The 25,669-nt window shown below is 60.9% G+C and overlaps 5 protein-coding genes across 17 annotated transcripts; 3 read left to right on the top strand and 2 right to left on the bottom strand.

Moving 5' to 3' along the window:
• The first annotated feature begins 32 nt into the window (after window positions 1-32).
• On the top strand, window positions 33-2,785 carry TMEM199 (transmembrane protein 199). Of its 4 annotated transcripts, none has more exons than XM_037374295.1 (6): window positions 39-283; window positions 360-433; window positions 510-599; window positions 1,763-1,796; window positions 2,133-2,245; window positions 2,360-2,785. In XM_037374295.1, the coding sequence occupies exons 1-6, from the start codon at window positions 112-114 to the stop codon at window positions 2,453-2,455; spliced, it is 579 nt and encodes a 192-aa protein (XP_037230192.1). In that variant the 5' UTR covers window positions 39-111; the 3' UTR covers window positions 2,456-2,785. The 4 variants fall into 4 exon arrangements, with proteins under 4 accessions (XP_037230174.1, XP_037230166.1, XP_037230192.1 ...); XM_037374287.1 differs by having other exon boundaries at window positions 43-283; window positions 1,760-1,796; XM_037374277.1 differs by having other exon boundaries at window positions 33-283; window positions 2,133-2,785.
• SEBOX (SEBOX homeobox) lies at window positions 2,738-4,563 on the bottom strand. Its single transcript, XM_037374304.1, has 2 exons — window positions 4,185-4,563; window positions 2,738-4,056 (listed from the first exon to the last, which is right to left on the bottom strand). The coding sequence occupies exons 1-2, from the start codon at window positions 4,455-4,457 to the stop codon at window positions 3,808-3,810; spliced, it is 522 nt and encodes a 173-aa protein (XP_037230201.1). The 5' UTR covers window positions 4,458-4,563; the 3' UTR covers window positions 2,738-3,807.
• Window positions 4,564-4,620: 57 nt separating this feature from the next.
• Window positions 4,621-9,506, top strand: KIF12 (kinesin family member 12). 8 transcript variants are annotated; one of them, XM_037374161.1, is made up of 16 exons: window positions 4,633-5,038; window positions 5,346-5,411; window positions 5,533-5,807; window positions 5,980-6,058; window positions 6,197-6,331; window positions 6,420-6,555; window positions 6,799-6,890; window positions 7,130-7,265; window positions 7,355-7,473; window positions 7,612-7,716; window positions 7,796-8,085; window positions 8,267-8,450; window positions 8,539-8,613; window positions 8,690-8,826; window positions 8,922-9,061; window positions 9,214-9,349. In XM_037374161.1, the coding sequence occupies exons 1-16, from the start codon at window positions 4,841-4,843 to the stop codon at window positions 9,276-9,278; spliced, it is 2,232 nt and encodes a 743-aa protein (XP_037230058.1). In that variant the 5' UTR covers window positions 4,633-4,840; the 3' UTR covers window positions 9,279-9,349. The 8 variants fall into 8 exon arrangements, 7 of the variants coding, with proteins under 7 accessions (XP_037230032.1, XP_037230027.1, XP_037230016.1 ...); XM_037374152.1 differs by having other exon boundaries at window positions 4,730-5,038; window positions 8,925-9,061; window positions 9,240-9,506; XM_037374143.1 differs by having other exon boundaries at window positions 4,730-5,038; window positions 9,240-9,506.
• On the bottom strand, window positions 9,438-12,990 carry VTN (vitronectin). Its single transcript, XM_037374230.1, has 8 exons — window positions 12,843-12,990; window positions 12,240-12,359; window positions 11,622-11,936; window positions 11,376-11,515; window positions 10,956-11,112; window positions 10,684-10,833; window positions 9,830-10,102; window positions 9,438-9,634 (listed from the first exon to the last, which is right to left on the bottom strand). The coding sequence occupies exons 1-8, from the start codon at window positions 12,973-12,975 to the stop codon at window positions 9,516-9,518; spliced, it is 1,407 nt and encodes a 468-aa protein (XP_037230127.1). The 5' UTR covers window positions 12,976-12,990; the 3' UTR covers window positions 9,438-9,515.
• A 2,459-nt stretch (window positions 12,991-15,449) lies between these two features.
• Window positions 15,450-25,036, top strand: SARM1 (sterile alpha and TIR motif containing 1). Of its 3 annotated transcripts, none has more exons than XM_037374207.1 (11): window positions 15,450-16,250; window positions 18,896-19,514; window positions 19,695-19,907; window positions 20,030-20,121; window positions 20,615-20,850; window positions 20,970-21,063; window positions 21,518-21,707; window positions 21,798-21,919; window positions 22,500-23,878; window positions 24,027-24,208; window positions 24,498-25,036. In XM_037374207.1, exons 1-9 carry the CDS (start codon window positions 15,790-15,792, stop codon window positions 22,627-22,629), a joined length of 2,157 nt encoding a protein of 718 aa, XP_037230104.1. In that variant the 5' UTR covers window positions 15,450-15,789; the 3' UTR covers window positions 22,630-23,878; window positions 24,027-24,208; window positions 24,498-25,036. The 3 variants fall into 3 exon arrangements, with proteins under 3 accessions (XP_037230104.1, XP_037230114.1, XP_037230096.1); XM_037374217.1 differs by having other exon boundaries at window positions 24,027-24,674; window positions 24,766-25,036; XM_037374199.1 differs by having other exon boundaries at window positions 24,027-25,036.
• The last annotated feature ends 633 nt before the right edge of the window (window positions 25,037-25,669 follow it).

Here is a 25,669-nt window from a genome sequence, read left to right as displayed (position 1 = left end):
TGCACCGCGCGCTCGCCCCCGCCCCTTCCCGGGGGCCCCCGCGGCGCCGCTCTAGCCCGCCGCCGCGCTCTATGGCGCTCCGCAGGGCCTAGACGGCGGCGGCCGGCCAAGATGGCGTCGGCGGTGCGGGCCGGGCACCGGCTGCGGCGGGCGGCGGAGGGCGGCGAGCTGGCGGCGCTGCCCGCCGGCCTACAGGCCGAGCTGGAGGCGGCGCTGGCCTCCCAGGGCGCCCTGGTGCCCTTCAGCCTGCTGCGGAGGCTGCACACCGCGCTGCGGGAGGCAGGTAGGCCGCGCCGCCCCCGGTGCGACGGGCCGCGCCCGGCCGGGCCGCCGTTAACCGCCCCGCCCCCCACCCGCAGGGTACCCCCTCTACCTGCACGAGCTTCTGGAAGGCTGCGAGATCGACCTGCCCGAGGTGCCGGTGCCGCCGAGGGTAGGTGATGAGCGGGCAGCAGCCGTGGGAGGGGGCGGCGGCCGCGGCCCTTACGGTGGCTCTGCCCTTCCCGCAGAACCCCGAGCTGGTGGCCCGGCTGGAGCGGATAAAGGCCAAGCTGGCCAACGAGGAGTACCGGCGGATGACCCGCAACGTCACCGGCCAGGTGAGGGGCCTGCTGCATCACCTGCTGGCAGGATTCGGGCTTCTGAAGCCAGGCCGGTAGCAGCCTGGCCGATAGCCAAGGAAGTTTGCGCCCTAGAGTGGGCGCAGTACAGAGGGAACGTGGGCAGGGACTTGAGGGGTGCACACTGTAAATGTGTGGGGACAGCAGATGTTGAGGGCAGAGGCAGGACAGGACTGTCAGGATGGTGGAATAGAAGAGAGCCTGACTTTTGGGAACAGCTCGCTGTGCCAGAGATCTCAAGGTTTGATCTACCTGCGGTAAATGTTTTACTGGGAGTGTCTGTGCTGCCTTTGTCTGAACGGTCACATTTTCATCATAGTTTTGAAATGAGATCACTCACGTCAAGGTAAAAGCTGAAAAAATAGGGTAGTATGTGGGCACTTGTTCTTTCCCAGGAAGAGATCTGTTGGCACAGTGACTGTTTGCACAAGCCAGCATCCCTTCCTGCTGGCATTCCTTGTGATCCCATCCTGCTATCCCTTCTCCAGCTGTATCTGCCATCCCCGTGTGTTTAAGTCCCTGCACGTATCCTCCTGTTAGGTTAACTGTTGTAGAAAGATCTGCTTTGCTCTCTGCCGAGCTTAGCAGCTTCATCTATGAACCAGAGTGGTTTTAGCCGAGCTGGGTAGTAATGGCAGCCGCGTTCCTTTCAAGCAACGGAGAAGCAGAGGAGTATTCCCACGTCTGTGTGCTCATCACATTCTTCCCTGCCTCCCGCCTGGTTTTTGGTGTTTGAGTAACGCTGTCCGATTTGACAAAGAGCATGCAGAGCTTTACAATGTTTAGTTCTTGCCAGCTGCCTGAACATGGATGGTAAGGTGAGACCCTTTAGTGTCTCTGTTAAAGAGAAGCCTGCAGCAGAGAACCCAAATGCAACAAAACACACTCTGAGATGTGCTTTGATTAGAAATGATCCCATCCCATCCCAACGTCCTTGAATCAGAGCACAAGCGAAAACCCAGAGAAACCCGGGCGTGTTGGAACTGCTGCTCCCCACGGCCCACCCAACTGCTGTCAGGGCTCCCCAGCATCTCTCTGAAATTCTGACTCTTAGGGACAGGACAGGGCATTGGTGTTGCTTTTATTATGCAATTAACATTAAAATACAACTGATCACAAGTTTTAATCCCTTCTTTTAGCAGATGAACGGGACATTGGCTGAGTTTGGGAGGCAAGGTGAGTGGCCGCTCATCCTGCTGATGCCTGGAAGTGTGTACCTACAGGTCAGTCACGGGAACTATTGTATCGCTAGCTGATGACATCAGACAGCCCTCCCCTCTCCAAATATCTCACAGGAAGTTTTTAATGCACAGAAGTGTTCCTCAAGTAAAGGAGCAGCCTGTCAGTTGTTCCTATAAATATTTCTGGAGGCATAAAGCATGGGAATCCTTAAGTATCCTGTAGCCCAGCTGAGGCAACCTCAGGCAGGCTGCATTAGCAAGACTATAGCTTGTCCCCAGCCTTATCTCCAAGCCTTATCTAAAAGCAATTGTCTTTCCCCCTTCTCTCCAGTTCGATCTGTTAAAGCCGTTGTCATCACCATATTCAACTTCATAGTCACGGTGGTGACCGCCTTTGCCTGCACGTACCTGGGCAGCCAGTACGTCTTTGCGGAGACTGCAGCGGTGAGTGAGCCCGGGGCCTCGGAGCATGCTTGCGGCATGCCCTGTGCTGGCCAGGCAGGAGCAGCAGCTCGACCGCGTGCGCAGGGTCGCTTATCTCTCTTTTTGTGTCCCCAGCGCGTCCTGTCAGCGGTAATTGTGGCCTCCGTGGTTGGCTTAGCTGAGTTGTACGTAATGGTGCAGACCCTTGAAGGGGACCTTGGGAAACTCTAACTGCACATGTCCGTGTGAACTGCAGCCCTCATGCTGGAGGCTTTTGCCCTCCCCAGGAGTCACTGGGGAAGGTTTATCTTCTATGATGTTAGTACCTGCTGCTGCTACCAGGAAGACTGCTGCATTCCTCCAGCCTCCTCCTGTGCTTCCCGCTCCTTAACATTTCTGAAATGAATCATGGATTAAAAATCTTGCAGCTGCAGAACAGAAGAGGAACAGCTGTGGATTCTCACCACTCCAGCACAGAGAGGGGCCTTAGCTCCCACCATTCCTCTTCTCCTGTGAAGTTACCGTCCTTTTATTCTGGCAATAAATAACGTGTGTTTGCAACCTTCCTGCCTGACGGGAGATGGCGGTTGCTATGTGGAACACCAGCCTGGTGTCTGAAAGACACCGCAGAGAGCTGTGAATCTTCCCTCTCCCGCTGCATCCTACTCCGTCGTCCCCTGCTGAAGCCTCCCTTTGCCTGCCCTCACTGCTCCTGCCTGCTCCCTTGCCCACTTTCAGGAGAGTGTTATTCCCGAGTGACGCGGATGCAGCACCCGACCCAGCTTGTATCTGGGGGCGAGCTCTTTCTCCCTCCAGCCGGATCAGGAATTGGATGACATCCGGTGCGGCCACATTGGCGTTGGCACCCGACTGGGCTTTGCAGCAGCTCGGTTTCCTCGCCGCCTCTCCTGACACGCGGCCCTGTGGCTGTTGGTGTCTTGGGGAGGAGCACGAGCCGTGGCTGCCTGCCCGTGCCATGGCAGAGCTCCCCTGGCAGACGGGGCAACGAGGGGTGCATGGCTCTGCCTTCCCCTGCCACAGGGTGCCCGGCTTCTGTGGGTGGGGAGGGGACACACCTTAACGCAGAGCCTGGGGGCTTCTCGAGTGCCACGGAGGAGCAGAGAGCGGAGGGAGCCAGCTCAGTGCATCCGTGGTGGGGAGGGGACACCGCGGTTTGCACCGCCCGGCCTGTGGACCTGGACACCTGCTGGGTGGGCACCCTGCCAGGGTCGGACACGGTGATTAATGCTCTGATGGCAGCTAAGCCCCTCTGCAAACACGCTTTAATATCTGATACAGGGAGATCTGCCGGCACCTGCAAACGTGCCTGCGGATTAGGGGCGGCTACACCACAATCATCCGTGGATACGGCCTTAGATTAAGGTATTTTTTCCAAAAGATTAGTCGGTATTAGGGGCTGATGGGGAGCCGGCCCCGCCACGGCTGCACCGGCATTTAGGATATTGGATGGCATCCCTGGGACTGGCACCGGCAGTAATTCCACACCCTAATGAAATCGTGGCGCTAAGCTGGGCGGCCTGGGTGCCGGGGGGGGTCCCCGGTGCCGGGGGTCCCTGCCACGGCTACGGCTCGCCCAAGTTGGTGATGGCCGCGCTGTAGATGAGGTCGGAGATGGAGCCCAGCGAGGTGGGGAGGCCGCGAGCGGGGCTGCGGGCTGCGGGTGGAGGCAGGGCGGGGGCCGGGCCCGGGGGGGTGCCGTCGGGGGGTGCGGTGGGGGGACACCGCTCCCCGGGTGGTGGCAGCGGCGGCAGCGGTGGCGGCTCCAGTTTGGCGCTGCGGATCCTGCGGGCTCGGCGGTTCTGGAACCAGACCTGGGCCGGGCAAGGGGGGGACACACGGTGAGGCACCGACAGGGCGGCCCCGTGGGGCCGGGGGTCTCGGCCCCGGGAAGGGGCGGACGGGGAGGTTGGGGGGGGGGGGTGGTCCCGGCCGCGCTCACCTGGATCTTGGCCTCGGGCAGCTGAGTGAGCTCGGCCAGGCGCTCCCGGGTGGCGATGTCGGGGTAGGGCACGGCGGCGAAGGCCCGCTCCAGCTCCGACAGCTGCCCCCGGCTGAAGGTGGTCCGCCGCCGCTTCCGTGGCCCCCCCGGGCAGGGGCACGGCCCCGGGGCGCGCACCCCCCCCGCCGCCCGCCCGCCGCCCGGCCCGCCCGCCCCGTCGGGGAAGCGGAGCAGCGGCTGGGGGGCGCGGGAGGTGCCCGGGGCCGCGCTCATCCTGGCCCGGTTCCCCCGGCCCCGCCGCCGCCTCCCCGGCTTTTATCCCCCCCGGGCCCCCCCGGCGGGCTGGGCCCGCCCCGTGCGGGCGGCGCTGCCCCCCCCACACCCCTTCCCCGGCGCTCCTGGGGCTGCCTCGGGGACCAGCGACCCCCCGGCTGCCCGTACTGGCCCCCCTCCCCACAGCCGTCGGGGCACGCTGAGGCCCGTCAGGATCCCAGGGCTCAGGGGGGGGGCTTGGAGGGGTCCGGTGCCGCTGGGCCGGCGACCCCCGGGCCCCCTCCCCCCTTCCCAGGGCCGAGGTGCCGCCACCAGCCCCCCACCCCTACCCCGGCCTCGCCCCCCGCCGTGCGGCCGCTCTCCCGCGGGGCTGGCACCAGTCAATGTTTAACCGAGCGGTGGTACCAGTTGTGCGGGGCAGCCCGCGCTGGCTGGCGGTGGCTCCTGCCGGGACCCGCCGACCGCTGCGGACACCCCGAGCGAGGGGTGCTGGGGGGGCACATGGAGCCAGAGGGGGAGCGGGGCTGGGACCCCCAGCCGGGCACACGGCCCAGAACGCTCCCACGGGGCCAGGACAGACCGTAAGTCAGGGGGGAGCCGGAGGGGACGGAGACCACCCTGTGCTGGAGGGGTGGGGGCTGGGCAGCGACCGCCAGGTGTGCGGGGCTGGCACCCCAGAAAGGCTGGTGAGGACAGGAGGGTGAGGGTCCCTCTGCGGGGACACGGGGGGACATTGCACCCTGTCCCCTGCCAGGGCACAGTGGGAACAGGAGGGTGGTGTGAGCACAGCACGACCGTGAGCCCCTCTACCCCTGCCCCGGGGTGTCCGCGGGTGGGACCCCCAGCCTGGGGGGCACCCACTGCCCCTCTGCCCTCTGTTCCCCAAAGGAGCCCCGGAGAGCAGCGGGAGGGCGCCGTGGTGGGCAGAGAGACGCGCCTGAGAGTCGTGCTGAGGTGAGGGCGGACGCAAAGGGCTCAGGGACACAGTGGGGACCCTCCTGCCTGGGGCAGGGGCACAGGGGGGCTCCACAGGGTCCCCATCCAGCCACACCTCTGTGTCCCCCCCCGCCATTAGGGTCCGGCCACTGACCTGCACAGAGACGCTGCGAGGCGACCGGCGGGTTGTGCACAGCCTCGGCGATGGCACCATCCACGTAAGTGCCACCTCCCCGCCGGGGGGGTCGGGGGGCCGCAGCACCCCCTGAGCCGCCACTCACCCTGCACCCAGGTGAGCGCAGCCAGGCACGATGCCACCTTCGGGTTCAGCGCCGTGTTCGACGCGGGCGCCTCACAGGAGGCCGTGTTCGAAGGCAGCGGGATGAGGCAGCTGGTGGAGCTGGCCATAGATGGGTAAATTGTGGTGACCCCCCCCCCGCGACCCCAGCCCTCCAGCCCACACCGTGCCCGCTCGCTGCGCCCGTCCAGGCCTCGGCGGCAGGTTTGCGCTGCCAGGGCCATGCCGGGAGGTGGCATCCCCGTGCCACCGCCTGGGGCCGGGCCTGAGGCTCAGCATCTTCCCCAGCTTCTCCTGCACCGTCTTTGCCTTCGGGCAGACCGGCTCGGGGAAGACCTACACCCTGATGGGACCCCTCCTCGCCCAGGTACAACGCCGTCACCCCCCGCTGACCTGGTGATGATGGTGGGATGGGCTCTTCTCGCCCGGTCTCGGGTGCTGGGGTGGTGGGAGCAGGTGGGTGCCCAGCGCGATGTGACCGCTCACCTCTCTGGCATCTCGGCAGAGCGAGACCCAGCCGGCGTCCCCTGCCCTGCTGGGGCTGATGCAGAGGTCCTTTGCCTGCCTCCTGGAGCAGAGCCGGAGCCGCGGCTCTGACCTGGCTCTCAGTGCCTCCTACCTGGAGATCTACAACGAGCAGGTAAGTGCCTGCCTGGCCACCCAGCTCAGCCCCGCTGGCACCCCGTGCCCCCACGCCCCTGGTGCCTCCCCTCCGCTGAACCCCCCAGGTGCGGGACCTGCTGAGCCCGGGGCCACCGTGTGCCCTGCCCCTGCGGTGGAGCAAAACCCACGGCTTCTACGTGGAGAACCAGCTCAGTGTGGACTTTGAGAGCCTGGAGGCCATTGCCAACCTGCTCCTGCAAGGTGCTGAGCCATGGGTGCGGGGCTGGGCCATGTTCAGGGTGTGCTGGACCCGGTATGGGGGGACTCAGCCCCCCACAAACCATCCCTGGGGCTAATGGGGCTCTGTTGGCAGCCAAGGGGGGCAGCTCCCCATCCTGCTGCAGAGCCCGGGCGGGCTCGTGTCTGGCGGGGGTGGGCAGTGGGTGCCGTGCCAGGGTGTGGGGCATGGTGCCCCCTACCAGCTCGCAATTGCCCCCCCGGCAGGATCCCAGAGGCGACAGACCTCGGCGCACGCCCTCAATAGGCACTCGAGCCGCAGCCACGCTCTTCTGACCATCAATGTCCGCAGACGGGCCGTGAGCACACATCCTGCTCCAGGGGGAGGGCTTGGGGGGGGGGGGCTGGGGCTCTTTGTGGAGATGCAAACAACCCCGGGGTATGGGGGGTCATGTCCTCCTCCCCAAGGATGTGTTGGTGGGGCTGGGGCGAGCAGCAAGGAGCCAAATCCCAGACCCAGGGGTTGGAACGCTGCTGTGGGCCACGGGGAAGGGGTGAGGGAGGCCAGAGCATCACCCCCCCAAAACGGGTTCCCCAGCCCAGCACCTGCCCCGGCAAGCAGGGCACGCTGTGCTTCGTGGACCTGGCTGGCAGCGAGCGGGTGAAGGAGACCGGCTCCAGCGGGGAGCTCTCCGTGGAAGCCAACAATATCAACCGCAGCCTCCTGGCACTGGGTAAGGGCCAGGGGACACCCCCATGGGAGCATGAGCTGCAGGTCCCCGTCAGAGCCCTGTCACCCCCTCTGTGGCTCGTCCTCTGGCAGGACACTGCATCTCTCTGTTGGCCAAACCCCGAGGGAAGCGGACGCACATCCCCTACCGGGACAGCAAGCTCACCCGGCTGCTGGCACGCTCCCTGGGTGGCTCGGGCATCACCCTAATGGTATGTGCATGGAGGAGGCCGGGCAGGGCTGCGCAGAGCTGCAGGGGGCTGGGGGCTTGCTCTGTTGAGGGGAAGGCTGGGGGGAGACAGGTGACCCCCTGGCTGGCAGCTCAACCTGTGGCTTTTCTGCATTGGCAGGTCGCTTGCATCTCCCCGTCCTCACACTGCCTCTCGGAGACGCTAAGCACGCTGCACTACGCCAGCCGGGCCCGGAGGGTCACCACCAGACCCCTGGCCAACAGGGTATGGCAGGCAGGGGCTGCGGGCGGGGTGTCCTGCCCCACTGCTGGGATGCCCCTGAGCCACCCCCTTGTGCTCCCAGGTGTCTCGGGAGAAGCTGCTGCAAACCTTGGAGAAAGAAATCCATGCCTTGCAGCTGGAAAACCTCTCCCTGCGCCAGCAGCTGTGCCTGCCCAGGGTGCCAGCGAGGAGGATGGAGATGCCAGGGACCCCTCCAAGGGAGGGGGCATGGCCGGGCTGGGGAGGCAGGTATGGACCCGCAGGGCTGCGGTGCTCCCCTGTCGAAGGGCAGCTCCCGTCACAGGGAGCCCCTGCCTGGCCCAGCCTCTACGGCCTCCTGCGGGACTTCGTGGTGGAGAATGAGCAGCTGAGGTACGGGGGGGCACGCAGGACTCACGAGCAGGGGCTCGAGGGGCTGGTGGGACAGCCAGAGCCCCTGGCCGGGCAGCACCCTGTGCCAGCCAGCCTCTCCCCGGGGCTCCCTGGGGCCGGGCAGGCTTGAGGTTCGCCAGAGGCTGCCAGTGCCCTGCCCTGCTCCCCCGCTGCTCCCCAGGCAGCCCCAGCTGTCCCCAGACCCCAGCGGTGACATCCCAGCTGGCCCACCCTGCAGAGCCACCCGCAGCTCCAGTGACGGCCAGCCCCTGCTCCCGAGTGCCCGCACCCCCCATGTCCCCACCAGCCACCCCACGAGGCTCCGGCAGCCCGACACGACACCTGCCTCTGGCTCCCGGCTCCCGGTGAGCATGGGGGGCCCGGGCTCCACGGACATCCTCACGTGGGGAGAGGATGCCCGAACCACCCACCCGCTGATCTCCCCTCTTGCAGAAGCTGCCTCCTGCCTCCAGCCGCCCTGGCTGCCCCCAGTGCTGCCCTGGGCCGGCCAATGCCACCGTGTCCCAGGTACAACCCCGGGGGTCTCTTCGGAGAGGGGCGGCACAGCACAGTGCAGCAGCCTGACCGCTCTGCTCACCCCAAGGTGCTGCCAGGGCCCCTCGTGCCGCAGCCGATCCTCCCTGAGGGAAACATGGGTGTCCTGCCACCCGGCCAGGAGGACTCGGCTCTGCCTGGCTCCCATCAGCTCCTCAGGCACCCCCAGGCACCCCAGGGAAAGCGGTGAGAGCTGGGGCTGGAGGCCACCTGCTGGGCATCGCCCCTGTGGTTACGGGTGCTGGGGCAGCGGGTCCGTGTTTGCTCATGTGTCCTCACAGCAGGAGCCGCGGCAGGAGCAGGAGCTCGACTCAGCGGCACCTGCTCCCCCAGGAGGTGCCAGGCCCTGAGCGCCGTCCCAGCCCCGAGGGAAGGGTCATCCCTTCGGCCCCGCCGTGGCCGGGATTACCGGAGCCAAGAGGTGAGCAGGGCAGAGGGGGGAGGCCAGGCAGTGCCTCGGCTGGGGTCCCTTGGCGATGGGCACCCATCCCCAGCCCAGCTGCCCATGCCTGGGGCTGTGGACCTGAGCCGGGGGGTGCCAGAGACCTGACCCCACTGGCTCCCGGCTGGCAGCCGCCGGCACCATCCCTCTCCTCCAGTGGGAAGAGGCACCGGAATGGCTGGCGGAGCAGATCTAAGCAGCCGCGCCGCGGACAGAGCCAGCAGCGGGGATCTGGCACAGCCCACGCACAGTTACTGTACCTGGAGGGATGACCACAGCCCGCGGGGGCACGGGGATCTCAGACTACAAGGACTGCGCAGACCCCGGGCGGGATGTACGGACAGACAGACAGGGCTCTCCAGCCTGCACAGCACTCGCAGTTTATTTCTGTCTAGCTAGGGGCTGTGCTGCCGGGTGGCTGCGGTGGTGCCACTCAGGTGCTCTCCTCCCCCGGCTGCGGGCAGTCCAGCCAGTACTGGGCGATGGAGCGCGGGTAGCGGGGCTGCACCAGGTCCACGCGCTTGGTGCGCAGGTTGACGCGGTAGTATTTGTCTGGAGGAAGGGGAGGTGGCTGTCAGGAGGGCCCACGGGGCAGCACCGCGGGGAGCTGCTGCCCTCGCTGCCAGCCCTGGGCACTTTCCCGCTGCATCCCAGAGCTCAGAGACATCGCAGAGCGAGAGGAGACCTCCCCCTGCCCCAGCAGCCCTGGTTCCGCATCCCTCCCGGATCCTGCTGCCCCAGACTCACCTCCTACAAAGAAGTAGACGCTCTGGAGGGTCTCGCACTGGGAACCGGACAGCCAGTCGCTTTCAACACCCGCAGAGTCAGAGTCGTTTTGCAGCCAGCCCCAGAACCCCAAATTCAGTGACCGGTGGCTCTTGTACCTCTTGCGCTGGCGGCGAGACTTCCTCCTGCGGGGCTGGTGGGAGGCCACGTAGATCCTGCCGGCCATGGCGGCATCCAGCCGGCTGGGCACCCCCCTCCAGTCCCTGCTGATGTACCGCGGACTGCTCGCCCCCGCTGGTAAAGAGGCAGAGGGTGAGTGAGAGGGGCAGCAACGTATGGGGGGGAGCTGAGCCCAGCCCCACAGACAGCCCCCAGCTCCGAGACCCACAGGGATGCTCCAGAGGATCCCAGCCTGGATGGGATGCATGATGGGGACATGGGCGAGGCAGAGCCAGGAGCAGCCCCTCACCCCACCCTTGGCTGGGATGAGCCCTGTGCTGCTGAGCCCCCTTCTCCTCCTTTCCATCTTTCACTTCACTTGCCCAGGGCTGGGGCTTTCCTGTGGCATCTCCAGCCCCAGTGGGAATAAACAGCCCCCAGCAGCGACGCTGTGGTGTGAGATGGCTGGTGACGGGTAGCGTGGGGCTTACGGGCTGCAGAGGGTGGGATTTGGGATGCTGTGGGAGATGCAGGTGTGGCCTGGGGGGTTCCTGTGCATAGCCCAAGCTCCTGCCCTGCACGGCCGCTCATCCAGCCTGCCCATGCTCCCAGGTATCGCTCCCTCCTCCCTGGGTGCCCGCACCCCTCGCACCCTGTCAGTGCGGGCCGTATTGGCACCTGCCAGCCCTTTCCCCCGGGGCTGGCCCAGCCCTTACTCATTCTTCCACCAAAGAGGATCTGGAAGACGTCTTCCCAGCTGTCACGGTTCAGGAAGGCATAGTGGTTGAACACGGTGGAGGGGGAGGACTTCTCACAGTCGGCCTGCGTGGGCTGGTTGGCAAAGTCATAGGACCAGTAGTACTTGTCTAGGAGAGGATGCGCAGGGCATTAGTGGGGGACACACTGGAGGGCAGCAGTAGCTAGAGGGGTGTCCAGCCCGTGGCCACTGGTGCCAGGCTCTGCCTGCGAGCAGGGGCTCTTCCCTTACCCTTGAAGAAATAGACTCGTTCATTGCCATGGTAGCTGTGCGCCGGGAGGGCGAAGGCCGCGTTGACGTTGTTCGGGATGCCTTCAAAGCCCTCGGAGATGTTGCGTGGGTACCCGGGGTCCAGGGCTCCATCGTCAAAGCGCCAGTACTGGCTGCCCTGGGGGGTGCAGGACAGAGGGGGGGTCAGGGGGTGGGTGCAGCATCCCCCAGACTGCCAGGGGGAGCGAGCAGATGCTGGGGAGCCCTGTTGTGAGGCTGCGGCTGCCTGGGGCCCTGGACAGCTGCGGGGATTTGGGGATATCTGGCAGCCACTGCGTGTGTGCATGCATGGAGGCGGACAGGGTGGGGACAGGGTGGGTTGGGGAGCTGTGCTGGCTGCCCTGGGAGCACACTCAGCCCTTCAGCCAGGTTCCGGCCCACCTTGAAGAGGTAAGTCTTGCCCTGGCAGTTGATGCGTGTGAAAGCTGCATCGATGGGGCCCTCGATGCCCCAGACGTCGCTGATGAGCTTGGGGTAGCCAGGCCGCACACTTGTCTCGTCCAGCTCATAGAAGTACTTCCCTGGGGACAGAGGGGAGGTGGGAGTGGCACAAGGGACCACAGCCACCGGCACGGGGTGACGGGGTGGTAGCATGTCGCACGCGCCTGGGAAAGGTCCCTGAGGTACCTCGGAAAGCGTAAATGGAACCATTCTTCAGGTCGGTGAAGGCATCAAACGGTTTCCTGCTGCACAGCTCCTCAGGCTCTTCCACGGGGTCGTGCTCCCCGACCTCATCTGGTGTGGTGCTGACCACATCATCCACAGGCACATCCACTGTCTCCTCAGGGTCTGGCTTGCTCTGCGGTGTAGGCTGCACCGACAATGGGGGTGTGGGCAGTTCCGTGGTGTCTGCCATGGTGCTCTCTGGCGTGCCCAAGTCGATGGTGAGGTTGTAGTCAAGGTAGTCATCCTCCGGCAAGGCAAACACATCCCCTCGGGTCACTGTGGGAGGGAGCAGGTTCGTCCTGGGGAGCCCTGGGCATCTCCCACTGGATGTGGGGGCAGCAGCCGCTTGCTCCCAGGTGCTATGGATTTGCACAGACCCCACGCTGCGGGCGGCAGTGAGTCAGCTGCTGAACACCCTGGTGCTGCAACACCAAACCCTGGCACGGACCTCACCCTGCAGACATGGGTGGGTGCAGAGGTGACCCAGCACGGACCCCTCCGAGCCTCCGTGGTGTCAGGCACCCACGGCCATCCCAGCACCCCCTGCCCCAGATAGGAGGGCAGCCGTGAGACCGGTACCTTTGGCTTTGCAGACGGTGGAGTAGTCGCTGCAGCAGCTCTGGTAGTACATGCAAAGGGTGTCGCACTGGCACTTGCGCTGCGCGTTGAAGCCATCCTCGCAGCGGCCCACACAGGAGTCTGCAAAAGCCACCCGCCGGTGCAGGAGGAGTAACGTGGGCTGGGGAGCGGGGCCAGCGTCTGCCCCCCGGCCCAGCCCCAGGTGTGAAAGCAAACATGGCATGTCTTGGCTGGGGGGACCCCACCTCTCCATGGTCAACCCCATCACCAGGGGTTACAGCAGCACCTCTCCCCACTCCCACCCAGGTCCTGCTGGGACGGGAGCTGTGAGCCAGGCTGTGCCGGGGTCCCAGCTCCACACTGGCAGTCCAGCTGCAGGACAGCCAGGGATTGCCCAGGCCATCTCTGATAGTGCTGCCCGCTTGCCTTCTCCCCATGCTGTGAGGCGTAGCCAACGTGGCCAGTGGCCATGACCACCACCAGGTCCCCTCACCCTTCCCAGGCTCCCCAGCCCCTCCATCAGCCCAAGGGCACACTCACTCCATCCCCACCCTGGCTGCAAGTGGGAGGCACCCAGCGTGGGGCTGGTGGGCTCCGACTCACCTTCAGCAGCCCAGGCAGCGGTGAGCAGGGCCAGCACCAGGGCCGGGAAGAGCAGCCTCATCCTGGGCAGCCGGGAGCGCAGCCCTCCTGCGACTGTGCGGGCTGGAGCGTGGCTGCGGCCAGGGCCCGGCATCCACTGTTTGCTCAGCCTGCCCCGAAGGGAGAAAACAAACAGGCCAAGGTCAGAACAGGGGAAAAGGGGCAGAGACGCTCTCCCACCCAGCATCCCCCACAGCCTGTGCCGAGCTGGGGGCATATGGGGGGGACAGGGCTCCCCACACATGCAGGCAGCTCCAAGAGCCTTTGCTGCCAGCACCTTCCCAGCCCGGGGGCAGGCTGGGCGCTGGATCAGAGAGCAGGGGAGGACAGCAGGCCAGAGCCAGGTACCAGTTTTGGGGTCCCACTACACTTATTTCATAGCAAACCTCATGGTATTAAGGCTCCCCACCTCTGCCCCAAGGGGAGGCCGTTTCCCAGCCTGGTCTTGGGAATGAAGAAAGGGGAGAAAAAACACTAATGAAAGAAGGGGAGTGTGGTGTTCAGAGGGCAAAGAGCCTATGCTTGCCTAAAATGTTACGGTTTCGGAGAACTTACTCTTGGGATTTCAGCTTTCTCAACGTCAGCACGACTGGGAGCAGACCTGGGGAGCCCCAAGGCAGGCGACTCGGGATGGGGCAGGTACCAGGTCTGTGCACGGGGGCCAGGGGCCAGAGGTGAGTGGCCAGGAGGGGGGGAGCGGGAACCCTCTGCACTTTCACTGCAGTCGGCAAACAAATGCCTGTGTATTTTGCTCCCATCATTCCCTTTCCAACCAATCTTTTTGGTTACTAATTAATGTTGACTCAGCTCTTTTAGCAGCTCCTGATAACTCCAGGATGTTTATTTAATCAGGGGCAAGGAGCAAACGCACATGAGGCTACAGAGATACTGCCTCTGGCTGCCTCCGCTGCTGTGGCACTGCTGGGGCGAGAGCTCCGTGGGGTCTGTCCTGGCCTTGGGGCAGGAGCAGCGCAGCTCTGCGCTTTAATAAGTGATGGAAGATCTGAGGAGAGAAGAACCCAAGCAGGGTGCCCACTTTTCCAGGGGCCCTGCCTCTACCAGCTCAGACACAGGTGGTTTCCAGCATTGGCTGCTCCCACCCTTGCCGGAAAGAGCTTTGATTTGGTTTTGAGAAAGGCATTTCCACCTGGAAAGCCCCGGCGAGCCAAGGAAAGCCACCAGACACTGGTTGTTGGGGCAGGACTTCTCTTGCAGCCCTGTTGCCCCCCTCCTTGTCCCCTGGCTTCAGCTATGGTGGGGCTGGTGCCATCCCTGGGTGCAAGCACTAGCCCAGCGTTCACTAAACCTACATCACATCCCTGTTGAATAGAGCATGGGGCACAAGTGACCTGAGCAGGCGCAGGCTCCTGGGGAAGCTGGGGGGAAGAAGGGCTGGGCAGTGTCTGAGCTGCTTTTGCTGATCAGCTGAGACAAAGCTCCTTCCTGCTGTTCCAGGCTCCCGACCACCAGCAACCACAGACCCGTGAAGGCTCGGTGAGCCCTTTCCTGGCTGCTGTGCTCAAGGCATGGCAGGAGACCCCGAGAGAGGGGCTGGTTCGGGTAATGGGGTTCTGGGGAGCTCTTGCAGCCAAGGGCTGAGCAGAACCAGCAAGGGAAAGCTCAGGTAATGGGGCTGATCCCCCAGGGCAAGGCTAGGAATCCCTGTCATTCCCAGAGCCCTGGCTGCTGGTGCTGGGAATCCTTCTCAAACAACAAAACAAAGCAAAACTAAAAGCAAAGCAAAGCTCAGCTCTCTGGGCTTGTCAGGACAAGCCTAAGGCAACGATTTGAATTCTGCCCTCCCCAGGCAGCATCCTCCTCTGAGGCAGCAAACCCCTCTGCTGTGCTGCATTGCAACAGCCCGTAGCATTGCCCCTGCTTAATAATAATTTATCAGGAAAATCCTTACTGGTTCTGTGCTGAGCCTCTCCTGCGGTACTGTGCCGCTCGGGACGCCTTGTTTACCGTCCTTCGCTGTGAGCTAATGTCCCTTTCCTCTGTCTATCCCTGCGTAGTGGATTCAGAGAGGATTAAAAGCGACTCTGTCGCATCAAAACATCAACTTGAATTTAAGTCTCAGTCTGAGCTGGCAACAACCTGGTTTTGGAGCCAAGGATTTAAGCTGCTCCTCCCAACACAGACAAGAAGCATCCAAAGCATTTCTGCCCTGAGCACGTCTGGCCTGGAAAAAAAAGAAAAGGGGCCCAGTCAGCCTCCGCTCTTTCTTTTATCATGCAAATCCTGAGCCCGCCCAGAAAAGCTGCTCTGAATTTCCACCAGGCAAAGGGAGTTATTTATCCCTCTGCACTGATACCAAATGGGTTCAAAATGCAGTGCCAGGATGGCCACAACCTGACTGTGACCACAGCCACCACCGTGCCTGGCCTTTTACTTCCACCCTGTGCCCACTTTGCCGGTTGTAGAGCGTCCCAAAGACCTGCTGCAAAAGCAGTGTGGGGGTCCCCGCCTGCCGTGGAGGTGACCACAGGCTCCGCAGCAGCCTGGGCAAGGGTGGGGGACAGATGCGTCACGGGGACACGCTGGGCAGGCGGAGGGCTGTGGAAGGAGGGGTCCAGGGGGATGCCGGAGCATCTGCAGCAAGGATGGAGATGCTGCTGTCCAGAGATGAGCCCCTCCTTGGAAAGGCGGCGCCTGCGCGGGGTGACATCAGCCCCTGAGGACCGGAGATGCTGAGCCTGACTCTGGGAAGGCGGCTCCTGCCACTGCTTCCCGCTCCACATCCCGGCAGGGCAGGGAGGGGAGAGGGAGCTGGCAGCCTGGCCCTGCGGCTGGACCCCTGGCCAGCTCCGTCCCCCCTCCTGTGTCTCCCCTCCAGCCACCTTGGGTCCCCCCAAAGGGCGTGGTGGCCCTCCCAGGGGGCAGGTGACCAAGGATGCTGCGCTAGGAGATGCCAATGGTGCTCACCCTGCTCGTCTCCCTCTATAAACTGTGCCGGTTCTTCGCCATGTCGGGTGCGGAGAGGCTGGTGGTGCCCCAGTGTGTGAGCCAGGCAGGCAGCTGGGCAGGCAGCAGCAGCTCCAGGGAGCACCAGGAGGTTTCCCCCGGGGTGAACATGGATGTGCGGGCAGCCCTGGACCGGATCCTGCCTGCCCTGCACCATGCTATCGCCCGTGCCAAGCAGGCAGCCAGCCCCGCGGAGCTGAGGAGAGCCATCACCGAGGTCTTCCAGCTGGTGGAGGAAGCCTGGGGGATGCCCACGCTGGGGAGGGATGTGGCCAAAGTGCTGTGCGATGTGATCCGCCTGGAGGGGGGCCTGGACCTGCTACTGAACCTGCTGTACACAGCGGAGCTGGAGACCAAGTGCCAGGCAGGAAAACTCCTGGAGCAGATCCTGGTGGCAGAAAACAGGTGAGTCTGCAAAAAGCCCCCTGCCCCGCCAGGCACCCCCCACCCCCCACCCACCCCCCGCAGGCTCACCTGCTGCCCCGAGCACAGCAGGGATTTCCTCCACCCATCCTACCCACACTCCCCAAATTTCCCTGCTCTGGGTGCTCCTGGTGCATCAAACCCCCTGGGCTCCACACCGCAGCCCCCCGCAGCCAGCACTTGCACAGAGGGGTCCCTGACTTGCTGGTCACACCCTGGTGATAGCACAACCTGCGTCCCCAGGGCTGGAGGAAGGAGAACCAGCCCCAGCTCAGGGATGATGGTGAGGATCGGGGTGTCCTCATGAGCCACCCTTAGCTGGGGGCCACCCAGACAAGACACCCTTCATGGCTGAGCTGGGTCGGTTTGGCTGGCCCAGAGCTTCTGTCCCAAGGACGAGACACGATACCCCCTCAACCATAACTGCAGCAGGAGGAGGAGGACAAAAGCCAGTCCCCAGAGCCTTTCTGTGGCTGACCAGGGTTGGAGTGAGGCCATAAGGAGGGGGCTGCTCAGCCAGCGGCCCTCGGAGCCCCCCCAGCTCATGGCCCCCAGCTCAGAGGCTAGAGATGCATGTGCTGCTCCCCAGGACAGATGAGAAGCTTTGGGCTGGCTCTGACAAAGCATCAGCACAGGCCAGGGGAGAGCGTGTGTGTGCGTGTGTGTACATACAAGCACGGTTACAAGGCTGCATGTGCTCACATAGCACCCAACACATCTAAATGCACAGCAGTGCTGATGCGGCACCCACACACAGCTCACCCTTCAAACACCGTCAACACCCTCCCGCAAGGTCCCCTGACAGGCAAACTCTCTGCTGTGCCCCGTGTCTGGTTCAGCATTCCCTGGCAGCACTGCCCAGCATGCTGGCCCCAGAGAGGAGCCATATACCTGTCACGAGCTGGGTCAGGATCAGGCCCTTCTCTCCTCCACGCGGTTCTGCCAGCTCCACTCTCCCTCAGCATGGCCAAGCCCAGCTGGACCCAGCCAGGGCTTTGGGCACGCGTGGAGGAAGCCTGGACAAACTTCATGGTCAATGTGTCTTGCTGTAGGGTTGTGGATTCACAGCCGGGGCCTTGCTGCACACGCTGGCAGGGAAAAAGAAGCAACAGCTAAATCAGGAAAGTCCATTAGAGAGGAATTAATCCCAGGAAACATCCCTGGCACGGTCTGAGTTCAGCATTTAGCTTCCTGGCAAGAGAAAGCAACTGCTGGAGTCGCTGTCTCTGCTCTAGGAGCAGTTCACAGGCCAAGGTCTCGGGGCAGCTGTAGGCCCCCAGCCCCTTGCTCCCCACAGCCTGACCCACCATCAACCTCTGAGCAATGCAGGGAGGGGTAGGGTCCCCCCCTTGGGTCCAAGTTTCTGGTTTAGCGATCTCTCCCAGCATCCATGCACGGCAGCAGTGGTGCTTAGCCCAGAGCTGGACTGGTCCTGGCCCCATCCCATGGCTGCGGGGAACCAGGGACCTGGCAGGGCTGTGTTTGTCATCCAGCTCAATGGCCAAGTCTGGGCTTGGAGCCAGTCCCAGGCTGAGGACCGGGTTGTTTTTTTTTTTCCAGAGCTCTCCGGAGCATTTGCTGCCAAACCCACCCCAAGGTCAGCATTAGCCGTGTGGGCCACAAGCTTCCCAGAAATGCTCTTCCCGCCTGCCAGCACAGAGAAGCTGATGTGCCTTCACCCCACCATTGCTGGGGGCCAAATGTGCCACTGCCCTTGTGAGCAGCATGGCATGGGACATCTGCACCAGTGCTTGTCCCTTGGGAACAGAGCAGCTCCACCACAGCACCAACCGGGTCATTTCTAAGGCCAGAGACGGAGATGTCCCATTGCCCCAGGCAAGCTCATGGGAGGGCAGCCAAGAGTCCATCATTTCCCCCTTCCTCACTTCGTGCTTTTAGGGCACAGCCCCATTCAGGTGTCACTTTAAGACTATCCTTACAGCACAGGGCTCCCAAAGCCAGCCATGGCTGAGCAGCAGCTGGTGGCCCTCAGCCACCCGCACCCAGGCTCTTGCTGTCCTCTTCTAGGAGTGCGCAGGACTGAGGAAATAAACAGCTTTCCCCCGAACTGCCTCCACGCTGCCATCCCAGGGCAGGCAGATCCCCATCTCTCACACACCCCAGTGGGCAGTTCTGCGTGGTTGCTCAGCCAGAGGTGAAACCCCTGTCCTGAGCTTGGCACCGATCTGGAGAAGAGCTAGAGGACAGCACTGGTCAGGGACAAAGGAGTTTTCACCCCCAAACACGGAGCAGCTCACACACACCCAGCAGAGCTGACTAAGCGGATCTATTTCTAGGCTGGCATTAGCCTACCCTGCACTGTTAATCACTTTGTACGTTTTATCTCGAGCACAAGAGCCTCTGGCATGGTGGTCCTGGGCTATGTACTCCCTGCCCTGTCCCATCACAAGCTCTTCCATCAGATCGAGACAGGTTCTTCCTGTCACATCTCACTGCATTGCAGCCTGACAGCTTATCTGGCAGCTGTGTCCTACAGGGTAACATCTGGCTGTCAGGTGGCAAACGCCATCAAAGCACGGGGAGGGGTGAGTTCAGATGCCAGTCACTGTTCTCATTCCCTGCGTGGCCATCTGCACCTCATCTGCCTGTGCCTCTCCTTCCTGCAGGGATCGGCTTGCTCGCATCGGTCTGGGAGTGATTCTGAACTTAGCCAAGGAGCGAGATGTTCCTCAGCTAGCACAGAGCACCTCCGGTATCCTGGAGCACATGTTCAAACACACTGAGGAGACCTGTTACCAGCTCATCTCGGATGGAGGCCTGGATGCTATCCTCTACTGGTGCCGCTGGACAGACCCCGTCGTGCTGCGGCACTGCGCCATGGCCTTGGCCAACTGTGCCATGTACGGAGGGCAGGCCAACCAGCGCCTGATGATCGAGAAGAGGGCGGCGGAGTGGCTTTTCCCACTGGTGTTCTCAAGAGATGATGAACAAATCCGCCTGCACGCATGCCTGGCCATCACGGTGCTGGCCACCAACAAAGAAATCGAGAAGGAGGTGGAGCGCTCGGGGACGCTGGCTCTGGTGGAGCCGTTCATCGCCTCGCTGGATCCAGAGCAGTTTGCCTGTGAGATGTTGGGGAGCAGCGACAACAGCCAGGGGAGGACGGCAGACGACCTGCAGCGGCTGGTACCCTTGCTGGACAGCTCGCGGCTGGAAGCACAGTGCATCGCTGCCTTCTACCTCTGCATGGAGGCTGCCATCAAAACCAGGCAGAAGCAAACAAAGGTAAAGGGTAGGTTGGCCTGAAGGAAGGAGATGCAAAAGGGAAGGGTTGCCACGACTGCATCTTGCTGTCTTTTGCTCCCCCGGGAGCTCACCACGTGCCCTGGTCCTCAGCTGGCCCAGCACAGGTTGTGGGGAGGAGGAGGGAAAGCAGAGTGATGTCTCTTCCCTTTGCGTCCCCAGATTTTCAGTGAAATTGGAGCTACGCAGAGCCTGAAGAGGGTGGTGTGCTACTCCACCAGCAGCACCACCTCCTCCCTGGCCAAAAAGGTGCTGCGCATGATAGGGGAGGAGGTTCCTCGGCGCATCCTGCCCACAGTTCCCAACTGGAAGCCCTGCGAGGTGCAGACATGGCTGCAGCAGATCGGATTCAACAAATACTGCCAGAGCTTCCTGGTAGGACTGTGGGCTGGAGGAGGGACACCTGGATGGGCCCCCTTTTGCCCAGTCTTGCAGCAGAGGTGTAAACATCTCACAGTTTTTCCTGGGACCTTTCCAGCCTGGATTTCTCTTGGCAGGACCACCAAGTGGATGGGGACATCCTCCTGAGGCTGACAGAGCAGGAGCTGCAGGAGGATTTGGGGATGGACTCCAGCATCACTCGGAAAAGGTAGGATCACCACTGGGGCATGCTGGCCTCTCTCATGGTCATCACCACAATGGCAGAACCAGGGAAACGGTCTGTACCTTCCCCTTCTTGCAAAGACAAGAACGGAGCAAAACCTGGACTGCCAGGGCTTTTCCAGCAGTCCCAGAGGGATTCCTGCAATGGGACCAATGCATGGGAGAGGTGTGGGATGGGGAGAGATCACCTGTAGCACAAGGGAGGTGGAATCCTGCAAGTTACTCAGAAAGACAGGAACCTACCCAAGCTTCTCTTCCTTGGCTGAGCTCCTCATACCCCTGCGTCCTGAGGACCAACGCTCCTGCAGTCACGCAGCTGTTCTTCTCTTCTTCTATCCCTTTAGCTCACCCTTCACCACAGCATGTAGCTGCATTCTCGCCTGTGCAGATAAGAGACGCGGTACCAAATGTCTCTAGCTCCTGCCTGGTCCAGCAGCCTTTCCTCCTCCGCTCCACCCTTTCATTTGTTTCTCTGCCAGGTTTTTCCGGGAGCTGACAGAGCTGAAGACCTTCGCAAACTATTCCACCTGTGACCGAAGCAACCTGGCCGACTGGCTGGGTGGCATCGACCCCAAGTTTCGTCAGTACACCTACAACCTGCTGACGTGCGGCATCAACCGCAACTTCTTGCACCGGGTGACAGAGCAGCAGCTGCAGGAGGACTGCCACATCAACACGGGTTTCCACCGTGTCCGCATCCTCACTGCTGCAAGGGGTGCGGGTCCTGCTGCTGCATGCTGCACCGGAGCAAGCGGGTGGGGGCGAGTGGCCGAGGGTTGTTTGGGATGAGCTGTTGGGTATTTTTAACTTTTACTTGCTGTTTGCTCTGCCTAGAAACACTTCACTCCCCTATAACGCTGCAAACTGCATCCAACGGGACTGATGTTTTTATCAGCTACCGGAGGAGCACCGGGTCACAGCTGGCCAGGTGAGTCCTGCAGGCAATGATACGGCAGCTGGGCTGAAGGCCAGAGCGAAGCTGGTGATCAGCTGTGGGAAGAGCATGGAGCTAGGAGGAGGGAGAGGCTGCCAAAAGCTGCAGTGCAAATGGGGACAGCATGTGCCATAAGCTGTACGGTGGACAGGCTAATTCCCAGTCCTGTCACTGCCACCCTCTCCCTCTTTGACACTGTCTTACCCTTTTCTCACGCTGTGCTCGTCAGGCTGTAGGGGATCACAGCAGGGAGTTAATGTCGGGCTCCCTGTGTTTTCGGCATGGGTGCAGACACCTGTACGCAGGCTGGGCGGGCGGCTGGCATCCCAAGGACCGTGTCATTCTCTGTTCGCTGCTCCTCATGTCTTGGCCGATGTGGTGGGAGAGCATGTGAAAGCCAGGTGCTGGCAGTAGCTCTTCTCACAGTGCTGTTCCCTCTTGCCACCAGCCTGCTGAAGGTCCACCTGCAGCTGCACGGCTTCAGCGTGTTCATCGATGTGGAGAAGCTGGAGGCAGGGAAGTTTGAGGACAAGCTGATCCAAAGTGTCATGAGTGCCCGCAATTTTGTGCTGGTCCTCTCACCGAACGCACTGGATAAATGCATGGGAGACCCCGAGTGCAAGGACTGGGTGCACAAGGTAGGAGATGCCATCGGGTGGGAGCGTGGTGGATGTTGGAGCAGGAAGGGGCTGGTGATGGGCTGACATAGCCTGAGCATGTTCCTGCAGGAGATTGTGACAGCCCTGAACTCTGGAAAGAACATTGTACCCGTTACAGACCATTTTGAGTGGCCGGACCCAGAAACACTTCCCAAGGACATGAGGGCCGTCCTGAAATTTAATGGTATTAAGTAAGTAAAAGGAACATGTGCCACGGGGTTCCTTGGCACCTGGAGAAAATGGCTTGCATAAGCAGTAGCAAAGGGCATGAGGAAATTGGGAAAAACAGATGAGGGAAGCAGAACTGGCTAAAGGGGAGGTGAGTCACTTCAGGTATTCCAGAGCATGAGGTGGACAAAGGTCTCCAGCACAACCCTTCTGCTGTCTTTGTGCTTGGGGCTCCCCTGGGTAACAGAACTGCCCACCCCATCGCGGCTGGCAGAACGCCCACCCTTGTGCCCCCAGCCCTCTGGGCAGGAGTGATGCTGCCAGGATTCACAGCTCAGCTGGGTTCCTCTCACCTCCTGCTTCCCCTCCAGCACCCCGGGCTGGCAGCCCAACCTGCTCGCAGCCCTCCAGTCTGGCAGGGCACACAGGAGGGGGCTTTCCTGCAGCATCCAGTGTCCCTCAATTTTCCATGGGGAAAAGGAAAGCTCCTAGAGAGCTGGAGTGGAGGATGGGGGTCTCTGGCTCCTGCCCCAGATGAACTGAGCTACTCTGTGGCATCTTGCAAAATGGAAAAATTAAATCAAATTTTCCCCTTCAATACAGGTGGTCCCACGAGTACCAGGAGGCCACAATTGACAAAATCATCCGCTTTCTCCAGGGCCGCTCCTCCCGGGACTCGTCAGCTGGGTCGGAGAATGGCCTGGACTGCTTGCCCTCCCTGGGGCAGACCTAGAGCCAGCACAGATGCCTCATCCCCTCCACAGACTGCCCAGGCTACCCCTTTTTATGTGGGGCCAAATTTCTCCCTCTAGATTTTTCCCCATCTTAGTACCCTGGCTTGAGACAAGGCCGGTGGATCATCAACCCCCGCCTTCACCCTCCAAATGCAGTACTCACTTACACGGTGCCTGGTGAGCTAGGGTGGACTCTGGGGTGGACAAATCATCTTCCACGTCCTCCCATGGGGTGGCAGGACGTGCAGGCCATGCCTCCCACGATGCAGGGGGTGCGAGGGAGACCGATGCTGTTCAGGACCCCTGCAAATGGCTGCAGCATCCCCCAGAAGCATGTCCGAAGAGAAGGGATCTTCTGAGGACGGAAAACAGGGGAATTGGTGAGGGATACATAGCAAGAGGACACATGAGAGAGAAGAGCAGTTTAGAAGGAACAGTCCATAAGCACGATACGGCCTCTGCCGTGTGCCACAGGAGTATCATTGTGGTCAGAAGCTGAGAGCAGGAAAGGGCAAATAAAAGCTAAGCCCTAACAAAATCCCCATGTCTGGGAAAGATAACACACAGAGGCCTTCTAAACCGCTCAGCAGAAGCTTTCTCTTTCCCAGTAATGTCCCTTTATCACAGGAGCTCGCTTCCTCCCTGAGGGCCTTTCACCTCCTAATGCTGCAAAACCAATTTGTGCTCTTAACTCTGGCGATGGAAGTTTGGGGTTAGATCACATGACGTTTCCGCAGGATCTTTGCAAAAAGTGCTTTTAAAGCAACCCCCTTCCCTCCATCTGATGTCTCAGCTTTACCACTTCATCAGGTCTGTACTTATAGGGCATAGAAGCTGGATTGTGACTCTGGAAAACATGTATCCATACAGATACAGAAGATGCTAATTGTTGCACTGTACTTGTGGAGTTATTACACACAGGCTGTATTTCATTCTGGTGTTGGTGCTCCACAGCAGATGTCCCAAGGTCTGTTCCTTCAAAAACGAGCTGGTGTATCTCTTTGCTGACTACCACTCACCCCCGACAGCCCTGGCTAAGCTCCTCAGGCTCAGGGTTGTCCCTACTCTCTGCTGGATGCAATACCAAGTTGCATCAGCTTCTTTCTACCCACCTCTTCTCAACACCCACCAGGTCTTTTTGCAGCTACTCACCTTGAAGTATCAGAAAAGAGCGAAGTCGATGCAATGGGCAGGTGGATGCTGCTAGGTGTGAGCACCGGCTGGGAGCATGGCTGGCAAACACTGCAGGTGAGGAACCACGGTCACCCCGACACACCTCCCCTGAATTCTGCACTCCCAGCCTTGTTCTGCTTCTCACACCTGCCTGGAGGGTGAGCAGGCTCTCAACAACAGCAGCAACCGCAGCTCCTACCTGAGTTTGTCTTTTTTGATGCAGAACAAAGTGAGTAATGCAGAAAGACATCCTTGTTCAGAGCACAGACGGGAGGGAAAGCAAGCCATGCCCAGGGAACATCAGCCTGCCCTGACGCTCGGCAGACCAGGCTGGTGCACCACCCTGCAAAAGAAGCAAGCTCCTCCGCCTGTCCCCTGCTCAAGACAACTCAACTCCTTCAGGAGGTAATGAGGACTCTCAGTCAACTTGTCCTTCTCCTGGCTCTCCCCGAAGCCTTGCTGCCTGCCTTAACTGGCAGGAGCACAAACGCATTTACTTTTGGCTTAGATCCATGAACATTTGAGGGGGGGCCGAAGGGTGGGGTGGGGGGGGAAGTTAAATTCTGGTGCTTAATCACAGCTTTATGGATAGTTCTTATCATCTCATTGTTAATGGCATCTTTGCTCTCCAGTGAAAGGTTAGTAGCTATAGCTGCCCCGCTTTCATCAGAAATAGAACCTATCTAATCTCCAGATTAAATACAAGGAAGCCAGCAGATGAGCCCAAAGGTGAAACCGCCAAAGGATAAAAGCTACTTGTGAGCTACTTCAGGGAGCCTTGAGTAACTGATTGAATGTCAAGGGCTCCATGGCCACTGAAGGAGTCCCACACAAACAGTCCTCAGGATTTTTCTCCCTACAATAACACACAGTAAGATTATTGTGTCTTGTTTCCTAGGAGCGCCCTAGCAATTAACCTGCTCACCCACCATTCAATGTAGAGATTTACTTGTTCTCTATAGGTTAGGTGTCTCACCTGCAACGAGATCCCATCTCATACTCCAGCTGCCCAGACCGTGACTCCTCCTGTTTCCCCACCATTCAGTTATCTTCACCTTAACGAACTCACCCTGCTCTTGGCAAAACATCCCATACCCGGCCTCCTCCAGTTGGAGCAGTCTCAAGAAAATGAATTCTGTTCTCACCCTTCCTTATTCCTTCGCTATGTCATGTCAGAAAGCATTTAAAGTTGTTCTATCAGACATTATTAATAAATCTGGTTTATACTCTAAATCCCCACCTCTTTTCTGTTTGCGTCACATGCTTCTCTCCCTGCAGCCTTCTCACACTTGCTCTCTCTTGCTGTCATGCTTTCTCATCCTCTGAAGGGACAGCATAGTTGACATTCTCCAGGCACCATTCTCTGTGCAGACCCACATTCACGCTCATCTCTGCATGGACTGATGTAGCTCCCTGCATCCCCAGGGACCCTACCTGCTGCCCACAGCCACAAGGCATGGATCGTGTATGTGCTTCATGGTTGCAGCTCTTGGAGGCCAGCCTAGAAAAACTTTGTTATAATTTTTTAATAGAGCATAATAGTTCCTATTGAATTTCTCCTTTGCAAGCACACTGCACAAACAGGAAAGCAGAGCCAGTACACGCGTTTCACTTCACTGCACAACACTGAGCAGCTGCTAGCATTGGCGTTCGTGGAGTCTGTTGGTAGAGAAGATTTACTTCACAATCAGTTCAGCTACAAATATCTAATGCGACACTCACAGCATGCCCTGTTCCTCAGGGAGGCTAATTCTGGGGTAAGCCCGTCAATCAGTCATCTAACTCCTGCTTATGTCCACTGGTGTAACTACACGGATCAAGTGGCGTAACACCAAGTTCTTAAAGCTTCCCTACTTCTTCACCTCC

The sequence above is a fragment of the Falco rusticolus genome, chromosome 1 (genome assembly GCF_015220075.1).
Source record: "Falco rusticolus isolate bFalRus1 chromosome 1, bFalRus1.pri, whole genome shotgun sequence".
NCBI classification, from domain to species: Eukaryota; Metazoa; Chordata; class Aves; order Falconiformes; family Falconidae; genus Falco; species Falco rusticolus.
Note: the sequence above shows the minus strand (reverse complement) of the source record. Positions and strands in the feature narration are given on the sequence as shown.

Coding starts and splice junctions, on each gene's coding strand:
- VTN (XM_037374230.1), bottom strand. CDS start 12,975: ATGCCGGGCCCTGGCCGCAGCCACGCTCCAGCCCGCACAGTCGCAGGA. Junction 11,516..11,621: donor TTCCATTTACGCTTTCCGAG/GTACCTCAGGGA, acceptor CTCTGTCCCCAG/GGAAGTACTTCTATGAGCTG. Junction 11,113..11,375: donor GCAAGACTTACCTCTTCAAG/GTGGGCCGGAAC, acceptor TGCACCCCCCAG/GGCAGCCAGTACTGGCGCTT.
- SARM1 (XM_037374207.1), top strand. CDS start 15,790: ATGCCAATGGTGCTCACCCTGCTCGTCTCCCTCTATAAACTGTGCCGG. Junction 20,851..20,969: donor CATCCTCACTGCTGCAAGGG/GTGCGGGTCCTG, acceptor TGCTCTGCCTAG/AAACACTTCACTCCCCTATA. Junction 21,064..21,517: donor ACCGGGTCACAGCTGGCCAG/GTGAGTCCTGCA, acceptor TCTTGCCACCAG/CCTGCTGAAGGTCCACCTGC.
- SEBOX (XM_037374304.1), bottom strand. CDS start 4,457: ATGAGCGCGGCCCCGGGCACCTCCCGCGCCCCCCAGCCGCTGCTCCGC. Junction 4,057..4,184: donor TGCCCGAGGCCAAGATCCAG/GTGAGCGCGGCC, acceptor TGCCCGGCCCAG/GTCTGGTTCCAGAACCGCCG.
- KIF12 (XM_037374119.1), top strand. CDS start 4,841: ATGTTTAACCGAGCGGTGGTACCAGTTGTGCGGGGCAGCCCGCGCTGG. Junction 6,556..6,798: donor TGCCAACCTGCTCCTGCAAG/GTGCTGAGCCAT, acceptor CCCCCCCGGCAG/GATCCCAGAGGCGACAGACC. Junction 7,266..7,354: donor CCGCAGCCTCCTGGCACTGG/GTAAGGGCCAGG, acceptor GTCCTCTGGCAG/GACACTGCATCTCTCTGTTG.
- TMEM199 (XM_037374269.1), top strand. CDS start 112: ATGGCGTCGGCGGTGCGGGCCGGGCACCGGCTGCGGCGGGCGGCGGAG. Junction 600..1,759: donor CCCGCAACGTCACCGGCCAG/GTGAGGGGCCTG, acceptor CCCTTCTTTTAG/CAGATGAACGGGACATTGGC. Junction 1,797..2,132: donor GGCTGAGTTTGGGAGGCAAG/GTGAGTGGCCGC, acceptor CCTTCTCTCCAG/TTCGATCTGTTAAAGCCGTT.